The sequence below is a fragment of the Muntiacus reevesi genome, chromosome 2 (assembly GCF_963930625.1).
Source record: "Muntiacus reevesi chromosome 2, mMunRee1.1, whole genome shotgun sequence".
NCBI lineage: Eukaryota > Metazoa > Chordata > Mammalia > Artiodactyla > Cervidae > Muntiacus > Muntiacus reevesi.
This window is the reverse complement of record NC_089250.1, coordinates 210,860,914-210,879,578: the sequence shown is the minus strand read 5'-3', so window position 1 is coordinate 210,879,578 and position 18,665 is coordinate 210,860,914. Positions and strand designations below refer to the sequence as shown.

General features: G+C 43.7%; 1 protein-coding gene across 4 annotated transcripts in view; it reads right to left on the bottom strand.

Annotated features, from left to right (window-relative positions):
• Nucleotides 1–309: 309 nt before the first annotated feature.
• LOC136160739 (general transcription factor II-I repeat domain-containing protein 2) overlaps nucleotides 310–18,665 on the bottom strand; it is a 46,774-nt gene continuing 28,418 nt past the window's right edge. For 2 of the 4 annotated variants that reach the window (XM_065924781.1, XM_065924782.1), the window contains exons 9-16: nucleotides 15,948–16,025; nucleotides 10,002–10,058; nucleotides 8,493–8,555; nucleotides 7,245–7,322; nucleotides 6,864–6,947; nucleotides 5,183–5,366; nucleotides 4,582–4,610; nucleotides 310–2,137 (exon numbers count right to left, since the gene is read on the bottom strand). In XM_065924781.1, the coding sequence (XP_065780853.1) occupies nucleotides 534–2,137; nucleotides 4,582–4,610; nucleotides 5,183–5,366; nucleotides 6,864–6,947; nucleotides 7,245–7,322; nucleotides 8,493–8,555; nucleotides 10,002–10,058; nucleotides 15,948–16,025 (2,177 nt within the window). In that variant the 3' untranslated portion in view covers nucleotides 310–533. The remainder of the gene's footprint in view (nucleotides 2,138–4,581; nucleotides 4,611–5,182; nucleotides 5,367–6,863; nucleotides 6,948–7,244; nucleotides 7,323–8,492; nucleotides 8,556–10,001; nucleotides 10,059–15,947; nucleotides 16,026–18,665) is intronic. The other 2 variants (XM_065924783.1, XM_065924785.1) reach the window with 2 other exon arrangements.

Below are 18,665 nucleotides of genomic sequence, written 5' to 3'. Positions count from 1 at the left end.
CCAGCGACCACGCAACAATAATAGTTGCTTTACAATGGGAGTTTCTATTTTAAGTCCCACCTTTCTGGTTTCGTGGGAAGGCAGAGACACCACAGTATGTGAACATGTCTCTGATTCTCCTTCAATTTGGAAACATATGAAGTCACATGGAATACCATGCAAATGACAGGGAGGTAGATGTGCGTGTATGTATAACTCCATCTCTCTCTCCGGTTTAAACTTCAGGATGCAGTCCCAATGCCCACAGGGCTAAGCAAGCTTGGGAGTGAGTGAAACAGGCCAGGCGTAAGAAGAGTCAACTACTAGAAATACAGTAAAACTTTCTTGATTTTTTTTTTTTTTACTGGGCTATGGGGAAGCACAGAATGTCATACAAACAGGTATGCTAACTGCAAATGATATTTCCGAGTCAAACTGGAAAAAAAAGAAAACCAGAAATATTTAATAACATGTTTTCACCTCGCAACCCCTCGGACCTAGAGGATTCTAGGCTTCCAGCCCCCGGGACCGTGCGGGAGCGGAGCGTGTTTTTGTCACGTCGAGATGTGCAGTACGGAATCCCACTGGGAGTCCTTCAGCTGGGAGCAGTACTCAGCTTTACTCAGTTTCATAATGGAAAAGAGCTGTTCACAAATGTAGGTGCTCCCAAACATCGAGAGGATCTTGGCACAGTGAGTCTTGTACTTGGGGTAACTGCCCCAGAGGTATTTGTAGAATTCTGGTATTCCAACCTTGTCGTATTTGGTTTTCAGGGCCGTGTTGCACTGCAGGTCAATCACCTCCATCTGCAGGGCTTCCTGGACGCTCTCGATCTTCATGGAGAAAGGGGAGCTGAACAGGGTCAGTTCACTTTCGTAGAGTTTGAAATCAGACAGTCTTTTCTGGAACTCTGTCTTCAGCTCCACGATTTTGGGAATGTAGTTCAGGCCGTCGCTTTCGTCCCTGGAAACTGATTTCAGGGTGGGAAAGTGGGCCAGGTTATTCCTGGCCAGATGAGTCTCCCAGAGGCACAGTTTGGCCAAGAAGGCCCGAATCAAGTCGTACATCTGAGTCACGATTTGGGAATGCCCTTGCAGGGAGATGTTCAACGTGTTCAGGTGCATGGTCATGTCCACCAAGAAGGCCAAGTCTTTGATCCAATCTTGAGAGCTCAGCTGAGGCAGGGGCTTGCCCCTGGAGGACATGAAGGAGTCAATCTCTTCCAAGGATTCAAAGAACCTCTTCAGCACCAGCCCACGGCTGAGCCACTTAATCTCCGTGTAGTACAGGAGGCTGCCGTATTGGCAGTCCAGCTCATAGAGCAAAGTCGTGAACTCGCTGTGGTTCAGTCCGCGGGAGCAGATCCAGTTCACGGCGTTAACTACCACGCTCATGATGTGGTCCATCTTCAACTTCTGAGCACAGAGTGACTCCGGGTGGATGATGCAACACACGGACTTCAGGTCGGAGCCCTTGCAAACCATCGCCACCTTGGACTTGAGTTTCGTGACCAGCCCATCGCTGGCGTCTATCATGGCAGGGGTGCCAGTAGAGGCCACGCTGACTAGTTTCGACCAGTCGATATTAAACTTTTTCAGACTTTTCTCAACACGCAAAAAGATCTCGTTTCCAGACTTCGTGCCCGTCATGGGCACCGTATCTAAAAGTTCTTCTGACACATCAAAATTCTCATCGACTCCCCGGATGAAGATGGCCAACTGCGTGGTGTTGTTTATATCTGTGATCTCGTCGATGGCAATGGAATAAGCCACAAAAGACCTGATTTTTTCACGTAACTTCTCCCACAGGTTCCCAGCTACGTCTTCCACGGGCTGGATGGCAGCACTTTCCCTCGGACTCGCCTTGGCAAACGCTTGTTTTTGCTCGGGACACACGATGTCTGATGACCCTAGGAGATACTTTCTGAGCCCTTCCTTGAGCTCCTGGAGCTTCTCATCACGCATCTGCTCGGTGTACTGGTCATAGTGCTTGCTGTGGTTGGTTTGATAATGGCGTCTCAGGTTGTACTCTTTGGACACCGACATGCTCTGTTTGCATATTAAACAGGTAGGGATGTTCTGCACTTCCACGAAGAAATAAGCTCTCTCCCACTTTTCTTGGAATACACGGCCCTCTTGATCTATCTTCCTTTTTCCCACTTTTGATAGAGACATGGAGACAAGAAAGAGTTCACTTTTCTCTTGACTATTAGAAAAACATCAGCAAAAGCATGATGACAAATGCAGGGGATAAGGTGGCTGGGGGCGTGGGTTAACTGGAGGGTGACCCAGCTCTGCAGAGGTGGGGGTGGGGCTGGGGACACTCAGGGCCAGCAAACTATTGCTGAGGGAGCATGGCCCCACGCTGGCTGGATCTAAAGAAAACCTGGAAATGAATTTTTATGAAAAAGCCCCTGGTTTTTCCGTATTGGCCACTAATTCCCTTTTTTAAAAGGTTGATGAGTCAAATGAAAGACGTCTTTGTAAGTGGCTATGTTTGTTCCACCTGGTGTAAATGAGAATGGTTTGAGATTGTATTTGCATTTTAACATATTGGGTTTCCCTGATGATTCAGCAGGTAAAGAATCTGCTTGCAATGCAGGAGACACAGAAGACTCAAGTTCGATCCCTGGGTCAAGAAGATCCCCTGGAAGAGGAAATGGCAGCCTACTCCAGCATTCTTGCCTGAAAAATCCCACAGACAGAGGAGTCTGGCGGGCTATAGTCCAAAGAGTTGGACATTTTTTTTTTTCAATGGCTTTTCAAGAGAATTTTGAAATAACAGAGAAGGGGATGAGTACAGAAGGCATATGATTTACCTGCTATGAGTCCCAAAAGACCTGGTGACAGCCACAGATCCTCACAGAACTTACGTGGTTTCAGTGTAAAGAAATGGGCCACAATGTATGTGAGCTTTACTTCGAGAGAACATGGGTATAAAAATTCACTTTAAGGAAATGCAGACAGAGACAGTCAATTCAGTAGTTGCCTGGGGCTGGGGGTGGGAATGGGAAATGACTAGAAATGGGTAGGAGGAATCTTTGGGGGATGATGGAAATGTTCTAGTATTAGATTATGGTGACGGTTGCACAACTCTGTAACTTTACTGAGAAAAATCACTGGACTGTGTACAGTTTGCACAAGTGAATGTTATGGTATGTAAATTATGCCACAATAAAGCTCTTAAAAAGGCACAAAGCTATTTAGCAACCAGATGAATTTAGGAATAATAACTGTGCATTTCAAGAGAAGAGTTTTGCTTCCAAAAATAAAAAAAAAATTTTTTTTGAGATGGACCATTTTTAAAGTCTTTATTGAATTTGTTACAAGATTGCTCCTGTTTTAGGTTTTGACTTTTTTGGACCTGAGGCATGTGGGATATCTGAGTTCCCTGACCAGGGATCGAAACCTGCACCCCCAGCACTGGAGGTGAAGTTTTAACCACTGGATTTCCAAGGAAGTTCAGAGCTTCCAAAATTTAAGTGAGGAGGTTCTCTAGTGATTCAAACTTTTGGAACCATCTCTACATTTTCTGCTTTTTTTTTTTTTCTTCTAGAACTACCTTATTTTTAAAAATTTACATCGAAATATAGTTGACTTACAATGTTGTTGTGTTAGTTTCAGGTATTATATACATATGTTCTTTTTTAGACTCTTTTCCATTATAGGTTAATGCAAGATGGGTATAGTTCCCTGTGCTATACCGCAGGTCTTTGAGAGTTACATTGTCCGCTTTAATATCCAATAGGATTTTGACTTGCTTGCAAGGACTCTAGGGGAGACATGAAAAATATCTGGACTTCCCCAGTGGTCTAGTGGTTAAGCCGAACTTCTACTGCATGAGGCGTGGGTTCGATCCCTGACTGGGGAACTAAGATCCCACATACCAAGTGGTGCAGCCAAAAAAAAAGTTTTAAATTAAAATGAAATTAAACAAGCAGAAAGGCTGGAGCATCGCTCCATCAGAACAGAAGTCAGCCTCAGCACTGACTGGAGCGGGTTCTGGGAGCCCTGCTGCGGCAGGCAGGAGCCGTGCTGGTTCTGAACTGTGGGGAGGTCAGTGGTTAGAGATCCTGGCGGTGGGACTGGGGTGGCCAGGCGGGTACTATTTACCAGCTAAGGTGGAGCAGCAGTAGTTCAGTATTATGAGCACCTTCCTCCAGCATAAAGACTCTTGAATAAGAGTGTGGTGTGCCATCACTCACTGCAAGTTCTGCCAAACTAATATGAGAAAAAAATGCCTGGCTAAGAAAACACAAGCAATGGAATTAAAGGGCTTTATAAGCAGCAGGAAAAATGAACATAGAGAGCGACATGTTTTGGGACTTGCCGCTGGTGGTCCAGTAGCTAGGATTCCAAGCTCCCAATGCAGAGGTACCCGAGTTCAATCCCTGGTTGGGGAACTAGGTCCCACATGCTGTAACTAAAGATCCTGCATGCTGCAACTAAGAACCAGAGCAGCCAAATAAATAAATAAAAAGTGGCATGCTTTGCTCTGAGACTCAAGGCTCAGGAAGCAAGGACCCCATGGTGAGTGTCCCTGAAGACAGCTCACACCTCACATTGGGGGCTGGAACCATCTTCTCACCCCTGGAATACTCACCATTGCTGAGCTCGAGACCTGGAAGTGGTCTGAAGAGAAAAAGAGACATTGGTGAGTGCAACAAGGGCACTTTTCCTCTCTTGTCCAATTTAGTTCTATTTGACAAACTTTTGTGACATCAGCTATCGGCTAAAGCAAGACTGGTTGCCCACCAATAACCAAGAAATGGGAGCTAAAACACACAGTTCCCAGAAGCAGAAGCCAATGAACTGGGACTTCCCTGGTGGTCCAGTGGTTAAGACTTCGAGCTCCCAATGCAAGGGGCCTGGGTTTGATGCCTGGGTTAGATGCCTGGGTTTGATCTAGGGAACTAGATCCCACATGCTGAAACTAAAATTTCCTGCATGCTGCAATGAAGATCCCGAAAGCCGCAACTAAGACCCAGTGCAGCCAAATAATTAAATTAAAATAAATATTTTTCAAAAAGAACACCATGAACCGAATATGAGGGGCAGTATCACATAGCAGTTGACCGACTTGACTGCAAGGACCCACCGCCCACCTGCTGGGGTTAGAATCCCGGTGTCCCCTGACTTGTCCGCCTTGAGGAAGTTAGGATCTGCAGCTCATTCTCCTGCCCCAGCAGGGAACCCTCACGTACCTGAGAACTGTGAATTTGATAAACTCTGCAGCATCCAGGATTCTTCTCATGGAGCTGATTTCTAGGTAGCCGGGGGCTTTGAAGACCACCCCCGGGGGCATGCCATCGATCACCACACATCCAGGGTTGAAGGTGATCTTCCTGTAGGGAACTTTCACAGGGAAATCCACTCCAATGGCTTCACCTGTGGTGAGATGCACATGAAACCAGCTCAATTTGTTACTTGCTTCTCCCAAACTGAGCTTTATCTTTAACGTCAAGCTTTCAAAATTATTCGCGTCAAGTGATAACAATGGTGATCCGCCATTATTTTATTTTCCAGGCGTGCTAGGATGCAAGAGTGATTTTAGTGATTTTTGAAATTGGGAGTGTGTAGGACAGCAGACTCAAGTTTCTCTATGCATGAAATAGGGATTATCTACCTAAAAAGGTTTTCTGAGGATTAAATGATTCATCATATGTCAAACGCTAAAAACAATACTTAGCCACAGGAAGAAGTCGGTAAGTCAAAGATAGCTATGATAATTATTTTTTAAATTGAGATAAAATTGACATATAACATTATATTAGTTTTGGGTATACAGCATAATGATTTGATAAAGATAGCTTTTTAAAAAAATTTTTTATTGAAGTATAGTCAATTTATAATGTGTTAATTTCTGTTGCACAGCAAAGTGATTTAGTTGTACATATCTATCTATCTATCTATATATAGATACACACACACATATTCTTTTTAAAATATTCTTTTCCACTATGGTTTATCATAGATATTGACTATATTTTTCCATGTTATACAGTATGACTTTGCTGTTTATCCATTCTATTTATAAAAGCTTACATCTGCTAACCCCAACTTCCCACTCCATCCCTCCCCCGACCTCCTCCTCCTTGGCAACCACCAGTCTGTTCTGTGTCCATCGTTCTGTTTCATAGATAGGCTCATTTGTGTCCTATTTTAGATTCCACAGAAGTGCTATCATATAGTGTTTGTCTTTCTCTTTATGACTTACTTCACTTAGCATGACAATCTCTAGTTGCATCCATGTTGCTGCAAATGGCATTATTTCATTATTTTTTGTGGCTGAGCAGCATTCCATCATACATAGGTACTACGTCTTTATCCATTCATCTGTTGATAGACATTTAGACTGTTTCCATGTCTTGGCTATTGTGAGGACTGCTGCTATGAACATAGTGGTGCACGTATCTTTTTGAATTATAGTTTTGTCTGAATATATGCCAGGAAATGGAATTGCTGGGTCATATGGTAGTTCTATTCTTAGTTTTCTAAGGAATCTCTATACTGTCCTCCATAGTGGCTGCACCAACTTATTTCCACCAACAGTGTAGAAGGGTTCTCTTTTCTCCACAGCCTCCCCAGCATTTATTATTTGCAGATTTTTTAAATGATGGCCAATCTGGTGTGAGGTGGTACCTCATTGTGATTTTGAGTTGCATATCTCTAATAATTAATAATGTTGAACATCTCTTCATGTGCCTATTGGCCAAAAGATAGCTATTATTATTATTATGTAATTAGTGTTTCCATATAAAAATACACACTAATTTTGATCACAGCTCCTTAAGAGGAAGATCAATTTCTTAAAGCAATCAATTAGAAAGAAATATTTCAAATATATATTCAAAAATCTGAATATGCAACAATATAAAAACATACCAAATTTTCGGCTAAAAAGGTCATTGACTTGTTCTCTTAGTTGTTTTATTTTTTCAAGGCTTGATAATCTTTCCTTCTCATTATCTAAAAAAAAAAAAAGTTTATTCATGCATTTGCCCCCGACCCCAAAAGGCCATTGGAGAAAACACCCATTAGCTCATGAGAAAGTACTTTACCTGGCTTATCAATTTATTTTTAGCAAAAAGTAAGCATTTTGTAAATTTGTAAATTTAAGGCATCAGAGATGTCTTTCCTTAGTTGACAGGGTGAACTTAGCAAAGAAATAGCTCCAAGAGATTAACCCATGTCACAAAATGGTTAAAATAAAACAAAATGAAAAACACAGTCTAGATTATGACAAAATCAGATAGAATTCTATACCTGGAACTGTCACTTGAACGATGTTAAGATCTTCAACACCTGCTGCAGAATTTGTAATATTGGGTGAACTGGTGTTTCCTTAAACAGAAATTGAAATTTAGAACTTATAGAAAATTAGACTACTTCTGCTATAAAACTACCAAACTGCCATTCTGATCAGAAGGCCTGAGTAGGGAATTCCTGGTGATCTAGTGATTGTGACTCGGGGCTTTCACTGCCAAGGGCCCGGGTTCAATGCCGGATGGGGAACTAAGATTCTACAAGCATCACAGTGTGGTCAAAGAAAAAAAAGAAGAAGGCCAGACTAAATTTTTAAAACTCCAGAGAATATTTAGCTATGGAATAACAAGCTGGCTTGGCATTAATTGATGCTTGAGTCTCTGCAGTTTAATGTCTATGTCAAAGGAGAAGGCAATGGCAACCCACTCCAGTGTTGTTGCCTGGAGAATCCCAGGGACAGGGAAGCCTGGTGGGCTGCCATCTATGGGGTCGCACAGTCGGACGACTGAGGCGACTTAACAGCAGCAGCAAAGGGGAAAGGCCTCCATGGCTTTTACTTAGTTTGTAGCCCCTGATACTTCACAGTCAGTCTAAATTGATTTAAAAAGAAGACTGATAAAAATACATTTCCTGGGACTTCCCTAGTGGTCCAGTGGTTAAGACCCCAAGCTCCCAATGCAGGGGGCACAGGTTCATTCCCTGGTTGAGGAATTAAGATCCTGCATGCCACTTGGCCAAAGGAAAAGAAGAAAAAATTCCCTTATTGTTAATTCTCAATTTAAGGAAGGGTGAAGAAAGTAAGACATATGAGTGCGTACAAGAGAGCACTTAAGCAGCAGACGTCCTGTGAGAAATGATGTAACAGGACAGTCAAGGAAAGGCTCAGGTGGGGTTGAGCAGTAAAAGCCCAGTTGACGGTATCGCGGTCTGGTCAAATGACAGACACTACGCTCACTTAAGTTCTATGTGAGAAATGAAATGAGCCTTTCGAGTCCTTTCTGAGGGACTCAGGGCTCAGCCCCTGTGTTCTGTGAACGATCAACAATTTGGATATCTGAGATTCTACATCTGAGAGCAGACCCCAAAAGGACACAAGAAGCCACATCACAGTGCTCCCTCCTCCCCTGGTGATACACACACACACACACACACACACCGATTTCACTCTTTCCTCCGGAGCAATCCTTTGAGGAAAAATGAAAAACTATACTTAGCAGTGTCAATTCGGCAATGTTTTTGGCAACCAACCTTCAACTTTCACCTCAGCTTCAGGGTCCTCACTCATTTCTGAAGGGACAAGTTGAGTAGAATCTTGAAAAAAAAATTTTCTAAAATGACATTCACTGTTATGTATTCTCATGTTCCAATATTTTACTGCTTCTCTACCCTAAAAGTCGCTTATCCTGGCATTTCAAATGCATTTCATATTTAATAAACAGAGGTATAAACACAAAGGTACTTTTAATTTTAAAAGGGATAATAGAGTAATAAAAGATGACCTTAACTTACAAGGGATAAGAGGAGATAAGAAACTTTCAGGGAGCAAATGATACGAAGTTACCCACAGTAAGGGACACAGAATATTCTTCTCTTTGAGCTAATGGAATTCATGTGGCAACAGTGTTTTCTGGTTGTTGTTGGTAATTATTGAGATTTTTAAAAAGCTATTTGCTCCTCTCTTATCCGGCCAGCAGCCCCCAGGTGATTCAAGGTCTATCGTTACTTGGACTCATAATTGAGTTTTCTGCTGGATAAGAATTATGACATGTACATCAAGCTGGCATCACAGACTCAATGGAAATGAGTCTGAGCAAGCTCCAGGAGATGGTGAAGGACAGGGAAGCCTGGCGTGCTGCAGTTCATGGGGTTGCAAAGAGTTGGACACAACAGAGCGACCGAACAACAGCAACAACATACAAGTTCCACATACAAACAAAAGCCTGGCTAGGTTATCTCACCTAACTGGCTCATTTTAGAATGATCTGTCAGTTGTTACATTAATTGATTGTTAGTAAAAGAAGAAAGACTAGAACACAAGACTGTTTTGATTTTGTACTATCATTGTATAAGATGTAACCTTTAGGGAAAAATGGGTGAAGGCACATTGGATTGCTTGTACTATTCTTGCAGCTTCTTGTGAATCTATTGTTGTTCAGTTGCTAAGCTGTGTCTGACTCTTTTTGACCCCATGGATTGTAGCCCATCAGGCTCCTCTGTCCATGGGATTTTCCAGGCAAGAATACTGGAGTGGGTTACCATTTCCTTCTCCAGGGGATCTTCTTGACCCAGGGATCAAACTATAACTATTTTAAAATAAAAAGGTTTCAGGGAGTTTTCTGGTGGCCTTGTGGTTAGGATTCCGGGCTTTCACTACCGTGGTGTGGGTTTTAATCCCTGGCTAGGGAACTGAAATCTGGTAGGCCATGTGGTTCGGTCAATAAAGAAAGAAAGAATTAAAGGACTGGCATGAAATAGAAAGCTTTAAAAAATCAAACAAGGGGCTCCCCTAGCAGTCCAGTGGTTAAGACTTCACCTTCCAGGGCAGGGGGTTCGGGTTTGATCTCTGGTTGGGGAGCTGAGATCCCACATGCCTCGGGGCCAAAAAACCAAAACATAAAACAGAAGCAGTATTGTAACAAATTCAATAAAGACTTTTAGAGAGTGGTTCATATCATAAAAGCCTTTTTAAAAAAAGTTTATTCTCTGCAAAATACTATAAACTAAAAAAAAAAAGAGAGAATGCCTCAATTTTCTAACCTTCCATTGGTAATTCCATTTCTATTACTTCAGTGCCTGCAGAAGGACGACGGCTCTCTGAAAGGAAAGCAAACGATATATTAAAAAGGCAGAAACACATATTTTAAAAAAGACATCATTTGAAACTAAGGCAAAGAATTCAAGACCCACACAGGAATACCCACGAAATATTTATAGACTCCTGGAAATCAAATTCATATAAATGATCCTTTCTTTATGCTTTCCCCCCCCCCCCACCAACCTATGCTTTGGAAAAACTTAAAACAGAAAAGCAGAGAGAAGGCAAAATGAGGCCATTTGTCCATCCTCCAGCATCAAGTCATCGACTCAGGTCATTCTATCTGTGCCCCAACCCCCGCTCCCCCAACACTGGTTGTTGTTGTGTCAGATTCTTTGCAACCCCATAAACTGCAGCACACCAGGCTTCCCTATCTTTCACTGTCTCCCTGAGTTTGCTCAAACTCATGTCCATGGAGTTGGTGATGCCATCCAACCATCTCATCCTCTGTCGTCCCCTTCTCCTGCCATCAGTCTTTCCCAGCATCAGGGTCTTTTCCAATGTGTCGGCTCTTTGCATCAGGTGGCCAAAATATTGGAGTTTCAGCTTCAGCATCAGTCCTTCCATGAATATTCAGGGTTGGTTGCCTTTAGGATTGACTGGTTTGATCTCCTTGCAATCCAAGGGACTCTCAAGAGTCTTCTTCAACACCACAGTTTGAAAGCATCAATTGTTTGAAGCTCAGTCTTCTTTAGGGTCCAACTCTCATGACTGCTGGAAAAACCATACCCTTGAGTATATGAACTTTGTCGGCAAAGAAAAGTGACTACACCCATTGGTAGTTTACGGTAAATCTCGGAATTCAGTCTGCAAATACCTGCGTTGAAGGAAGTACATCTCTCTTCAGTTAGCGTCACCATATCGTGATGACCCACACAATGAAGAATTATTCTTTATCATCATCTCATATCTAGTCATTGTTCAAGTTTCCTCAATTCTCTCACGTGTCTTGGAAAAAAAACCACATACTTTATACTGGAAGTAGTTTTAAACTTATGGGAAAGTTGCAAAAATAAAATAGTACAAAAAAGATCCATCTACCCTTTACTTAGATAGCAAAATGCTAATAATTTACCCTGTTTGTGATCTTTGTCTTTCCCGATCTCTGGCTCCAGATGGAGACACATATCTGGATTTCTTTTTTATTCTTGCCTAATTGCTCTGCCTAGGATCTCCAATACACTGTTGAAAAGAAGTGGCAAGAACAGACATACTTGTCTTTTTTAAAAAAATTAATCATCATTTTTCACTGTGCGGGGCCTTTGTTGCCGTGTGCAGACTTTCTCTAGCTGCAGACAGGGGGGACTACTCTTCCTTGCGGGGTGTGGGCTTTTCACTGCGGTGGTTTCTCTTGTTGTGGAACACAGGGTCTAGGTGCAGAGGCTTCAGCAATTGTGGTGCACGAGCTTAGTTGCCCGCAGCATGTGGGCCCTTTCTGAATCAGATATCGAACCCACGTCCCCTGCATTGGCTGACATATTCTTAACCACTGAGCCACCAAAGAAGCCCCAGACATATTTGTCTTGTTCCTGGTCTTAGGGGGATAGTCTTCAATCTTTAAGTATGACATGATCTATGTAAGTTTTAAAATAGTTATAAAAAGTTATATAAGTTCTTATTAACTATAATAGTTATATAAGTTCTTAATTATGTTAAAAAAGTTCCCTTCGGTTCCTAGTTTCTTGAGCGTTTTTTAAAAATCATGAAAGGTATTAGATTTTGTCAAACGCCTTTTCCCTACATCTGTGGGGACAATCGTGTGGGTTTTGTCCTTTATTCATTATGTTGCTATTCTGTTGATTGATTATTATAGGTTGAGCTAATCTTGACTTCCTAGGAGCAATCACTATATGGTCATTGTGTGGTCAGGCCATTCAAGATGGCTGTTCTCTTGCTCTTAGTACATCTCCCCGCTCAACCAGACCCTGCTTCACACACATGACTACCTCCATCCTCTTAATTATGGCTTAATTAGTAACTACCTACCGCTTGCCCCTTACCCCCACTGCTGGTTTCCCCGGTAACTGATGAGTCCATCTGACGTCAGGTCCTCCCTATAAATGGAAGCCGCTTCCGAGTTAGTGAAGTTGCTGTCACTTCTTGTCTGCCGTTTGCTGCACAAAGTGCGTGTTGCTCCAGGACTTTGCTTCAGATGTGTGAGATCCCCTGTCCAATAAGCCATTGATGTCTTTGTTGCGGGGCTTTTTCTTTGTTCTCAAGGTTTGCCGACCTGGGGCGGAGGTACATCCCCAACAGGTATGATGGATAAACTTATGACTGTTTTATTGAGGATTTTTGTTTATTTGTTAATAAGCGATATGGTTCTGTAGTTTTCTGGTGTTGTTTTGTCTGGTTTTGGTATTAGGGTCATACTGGCCTAACAGAATGAGTCAAGAAGTATTCCCTCCTCTATTTTCTGTAAGAGTTTTTGAAGTTCTGGTGTTCACTCTTTAAACACTGGTAGAATTCACCAGTGGAGTCACCTGATCCTGGGCTTTTGTTTGTAGGAAGCTTTTCAATGACTATTCAAAATTCTTGTTATGTGACGATTCAAAATTTGTGTTTTATCCTTAGTTTCAGTGGTTTGTCCATTTCATTTAGGTGACTCAATTTGTTGGCATACAATTACTTACTATTTGTGATAGGCAGATGCCCCCGCCCTGGCAATAAAAAAGATATCCAAAACCTGTGAATATATGATGTTACATGGCAAGGGGCAGATAGGATGCAGTTGGGATTAGGTGTCCTCATTGACAGTCTTCAGAAAAGATTATCCTGCATATCCAGCTGGGCTCTGTGTAATCATTGTATGGGGTATTTCAATGTGGAAAAGGAAGGCAGAAGGGTCAGTGCTGGAGTGATGTATTTCGGGAAAGGCTATATTAATTCCTTGACCTTGGCCTTCTGTATCCTTGTTCCCCCATCCTGGAAGCCTTTCCCCCCACATCACACAGCATCAGCCGGGAAGAAAACAGAACGGTATTGATGCTCTGACATCCATCAAGGAAGCCTGGGTGCAGTATAGCTCAGCAAAGCTTGTACAGGGCAGTCTTCATTTCCAGGGAAGAGACGGGGCCCCCGCACACGTAAAAGACCTATGGGACTTCCATAGGCTTTGCGGGGGCCAAGATACTACATGTACCTGTGTAGACGTTGTGTTGGGGGTCTTCTGAGAGATCTGTGTTGCAGATGGATCGTGAGGTCCTGGTGTGTGTGGCGGTAGCTTCTGAGCACTTGTGGGGTCATGGCTGACTTCACTGGGGGGGTCCTAGGGGCCCGCCGCCATTCTGAGCAGGTCACATTGGTTGTCTTTTTGGATTTAAAACTATCTCCCTCACTTAAAGCAGACAGAAAGATACCAATACTTCATGTACGTAACCTAAGTGGTTATAAAAGCATTCAGTGCTATGGAATATTGTCCATGATGTCAGACAATCTGGAACTCTTTTGGCATCAAGAAGGAAGCTGTTCTACAAAGATGTCTTGAATGGTTCTGTCATTTCCAAGCCAAGCAGGAGAAAGACTATAAAGTCACACGTTTAAAGTGGATATTTCTCTTCAAATAATGTACTTCTTTCTGAAAAGTTAAAATAGAGTGATTGCAGGTGCATCTAATTTATTTCACTGTTGCCTTTCAGAGGAGAATCTGTTAAGAATCTTGTCCCTAATTGTACACAATTTGATCACTTAAGTATAAAAATATATTCTTGGGAGTCAATAATTAGTTTCTAAATGCCTGTTGTTTCAAACAACAGGCATCTAGAAACAAATGTTACACTGATTCTTCACCCTGAATTCAGCAAGCACATCTGAGTGTCCAGGATGTAGAAAGTCCTGGGCTTGGGACTCCAGGGTGGGAGTAAGATGCTGTGTTTCCCGCCACTGGCTGAGGGAGTCCTCGGCAAAAGTATAAATATAGGATTTCCCTGGCGGCCCAGCGGTTAAGACTCCCCCCTTCCAATGCGGGGAGCTGGCGGGGAGCGGCTTCAGTCACTGGTCAGGGCACTGAGATGGCACATACACAGCAGGTCACAGTAAATGCTGGAGATTCCCTGCAGGAGTTGAGGGTCTGACTGTGCCCAGAAAGAAGGGGGACGCTCCTCAGAAGTCTGCAGGATAGGATGGGGAGCCACAGCGAGGGATCAGCTTATATAAAAACCCCGTGGAAGGGGGATTCAGGGCTTGTTTAAGGAACCATAGACAGAGCAGCGTGTCTGAAGAACGGAGGGAGGGTGATGGTGGGGGAGGCAGATGACATAGGAGGGGACACCAGAAACAGCAGTAGGGGGACTTTCCTGGTGGTCAAGTGGTTAAGACTCTGAGCTTCCACTGCCTGGGGCACAGGTTTGATCCCTGGTCTGCTCAGTTGGTAAAGAATCTGCCTGCAATGCAAGAGACCCTGGTATGATTCCTGAGTTGGGAAGATCCGCTGGAGAAGAGATAGGCTACCCACTCCAGTGTTCTGGCCTGGAGAATTCCACGGACTGTGTAGTCCATGGGGTCTGAGCAATTTTCACTTCTAGGGCTTCCCTGGTGGCTCAAGTAGAGTCTTCCAGCAGTGCAGGAGACCCAGGTTGGATCCCTGGTTTGGGAAGATCCCCTGGAGAAGGAAATAGCAATCCACTCCAGTATTCTTGCTTGGAAAATCCCATGGATGGAGAAGCCTGGCAGGCTACAGTTCATGGGGTTGCAAAGAGTCGGACAGGACTGAGCGACTTCACTCTCTCTGTCTCAGGAAACTAAGATCCTGCAGGCCTCATGGGGCGGTCAAAAAAGAAAAGGAATAGGAGGAAACTGGGACTTTACAGGTGATAAGGAGCCACAGACAACTGGGACTTTACAGGGGATAAGGAGCCACAGACAACACCTATGGGGGAGAGACGTGGACAGATCCCAGTTTTCAAAGAATACACGACTGGGGTGGGGTAGGGCGTCTGGGATGGGCTGAAAAAGAGATCCTCTGCCCCTCTGTACAGATGTAAGGAGACTGGTCATGGGGCACAGGGCAGGATGCGGCCGAGGGGGTGGGTGGGGTTGGCGCACGACAGAGCAACTACAACAGAACTTCCATTGGTCTCTGCCTTTTAGATCTTTTGGAAAAGGTGTTTTTAGTAAAACTTACGGATCTAAGTAACACTGCAGGGAAATTCCAAAGTTTTTGTAAGGAAACATTTTCAATCTGATAATGTTTGAGGCTCTAACTGCAAATTGTCCCACACTCTGCACCCACTCACAGTGGAGGTGGAAGATGGAGAAAGGATCTGAACACCGTGCAATAGTCATGGCAACAAGACGGTATCCTAGCACCATGATGACCCCAGCCGATCATCAACCATCGTCAGCTGGGGTCTGGCAGGATTCTGGTCTTCAGGTAGAGAACTGAGCCACCCAACCGCATAGACCACCCCACCTGCGCCACCTTTGGGACGTTTATGTATTTGGTAACGACCATCTTCTTCCTGTTGAACTTATATGCTGGCAGTGAACTCATATGCTGCCTTTCTAGTAAAAAAAAGGCACTTGAGTTTCTTAACTCTGTCTCCATCTCTTTTATCTCAATATCTTCTCAGCAACTCAGACTGGACAGAAGAGGATTAAGAGGGGAATGTTTTAGAACACACAAAACAATATTTAATAGACAAACTCAAGTAAAACGCAGCCTGAAATACCTCTACAGTCACGTATGCCCAGAATCATATGGATTCAGGCTACATATTAATGCAATCTATTTTATGACTGTGAAATTGTTCACCTTAATGGCATTGTGCAAGATTCTACGTAAATATACATGTATCTTTATGACTCTTTGCTTGTTCAGATGAGCACTAATTAAAAGCTTCCATCACAGATAACTGTTAGAGAAGAAAGTTATTATAAAATGGTATTACCTTGCATACTATATTCATAGTAATTAGGGTCTTCTGATTCTTTCTTGACTGACACAACTGCTGCTTCCAGTGAAATACCTTGGAACGCAATGGAAATTATAAAATGATGTGTTAAACTCATCAACAGAGATGTGACCGGCTCACACACCTTCCAGGTTGTTTGGATTAACACAGTAACACTGCAGTCAGCAAGAGAACTTGTAGCTCATGCGCTATGAATGAATGGGTTAATCCATGTAAAAATATAACACAACATAAAAGGAATGAAAGATGGAGGGAAAGATGGGGGGGAAGAAGAGAAGGAGAAAGGGGTCTAGCTCCCAGTTTGGGGAGATTTTCCCTTTCAAGATGGCTGAATATGTACATGTAGTTACATGAAACATTGTAAATATTCTTCTGAAACGGGGCCTGAATTGCCACAGATTATCTTAATTTACTTACTACAACAGGATGAATGTCAAAACCTGGGGAAACTACATTAGTAAAACCAAAAGGCTTTATCAGGGAAAGGTGTGGGAGAGGGCAAAAATTAGCCACAGATGTCTCCCGTCCCAGTATACACGCCTGTTTGCAACGTAACTTTCCCACTCCTGTTTTCTCCAAGTGGAAAACTACTCCACCTTGTAAAGCCAGGCCTGGCCATGTGACTTGCTTCGGCCAATGGGAGGTAGACAGAGGCTTGAAAACTGCCTGTGCCTCCACTTCTGCTGTTTCTAGAGCAGAGCTGCCGGGTGAATGAGCCTGGAGGATGTGGGGCCCAGAGGAGAGAGACCCAGGAGGACGGCCAGCCCAGCCCAGAGGACGGCCTGGTCCACACACACATGTGTGAGAAACACTGAGTCACGGTTTGAAGTCACTCAGTTCTGGGGTGCAGGTGATATACTGCAAAAGATAACTGATACCGAAGTACACATATAATCTAACTGTGAAAGTTAACAGACGCAAAAACAGTAATTGTGACACAGCTTGGGATTTCACGGTTCGGCATTAATTAACAAGTTCCGGGGTGGGGCTGGGGGTCTTCTGAAATTAACAGCGCTGTTGGCATAGGGATAGTGAGATGGGGTATTAAAGAATGTGATTATCAAAAGGGCTTCCCTGGTGGCTCAGCTGGTAAAGAATCCGCCTGCAACATGGGAGACCTGGGTTTGATCCCTGGGTTGGGAAGATCCCCTGGAGAAGGGAAAGGCAGCCCACTCTAGTATTCTGGCCTGGAGAATTCCAAGGACTGTATAGTCAATGGGGTCACAAAGAGTCGGACGTGACTGAGTGACTTTCACTTTTCACCTATCACTAGCCTGAATTTTGTTTGAAACGTGTATAGCTTTTGTAACTTAGAGTCAAACTTTTAGGTACAACTTCCAAGTTGATTGGGCACTAATGACTCTACTAACAAACATCTGAAGTACGTGACGGCTGGGCTGTCAAAGAAAAATTCCTGTTCAGTGCAGGCAACTGAAAGCAGATTTGATGCTGTGGAATGCAGAATGTGTTTGAAATGGTAATGAAAACAGACTGGCTTCAGCTTTTCCTCAACACATGATGGGGGGAGGGGAAATTCAAAAGGCAAAACCCGTTTAAACAGCTGTTCGGTGCGTCAGGTGCTACACAGACATCGCGGGAAGTAAGGCCAAGGGATGGTCAGCTCTCAGGAGCCTGTAGGCAGCTGGAAGCGATTCGTACCATGAAATTCACAGCAGAAAGTCACATTATTAGGGAACCCATATTTTCTTAAAGGGAACCACATCTCCAAAGAAGAGAGACCTCAACAAAAGAGGCCTATTTTAAGGCCAGTGGGAATGGCTCATCCCCCCTACAGCTGGTGAGGAAGGAGGGGGAGGCAGCAGGGACCATGGTTCCATGAAAGGCCCCCCCTTCAGGGAGGGCTAACAGCTGCTCACTCTCATCTCATCTGTTTTCCCAGTTTCTAACAGGGAAGAGACTGTGGCTTGGGGTTTTAAATTCTCCATGACCAACAGAGACACAGGCAGAATGTATCTGAAATGCATCCCTAAATCTTGGAAATGCATCATGGCCAAGATTAAAGGGGCTTCTCTGGTGGCCCAGCGGTACAGAATCCGCCTACAATGCAAGAGATACAGGAGATGAGGGCTTGATCCCTGGATCAGGAAGATCCCCTGGAGGAGGACATGGCAACCCACTCCAGTATTCTTGCCCGGGAAAGCCCGTGGACAGAGGAGCCTGGTGGGCTACAGTCCATAGGGTCACACAGCCGGACATGACTGAGAACACACACATCCCTAAGATTAAAGGGGCATCACGTATAAGGGGGATGAAAACTACACAGCTGAATTCTGCTAGCTGAAATACTCGGCTCCGCACTGACTTGTGTTGGTTTTACCTAGGATAACTACAAGGAACAAGCACTCTTATTTTTCAGACCCTGATATTTAAGGTGGAGCTTCCACGGAGCACACATTTACATGTAGACGGGAGTGACCCTGGTGTATGACAAGGGAGGGGTCAGGCTCTCCTTCCCCGAGGGACAGGGGGAGGCAGCCCGGCATAAACCACACCCTGACACCTTCAGAGACGTGCGTGCTCTGACCTCCATGTCATTGAAGATAAAGTCTCTCTTTGCCTTTCCTCTACAAGTTTTCTTAATATTGAATATTTTTCTTTTAGATTCTCTCATACTTCATTTTAACTTTTAGAAGCTTGGAACTGTTTCTTATTTTTAGATTGCTTTTCTAAACA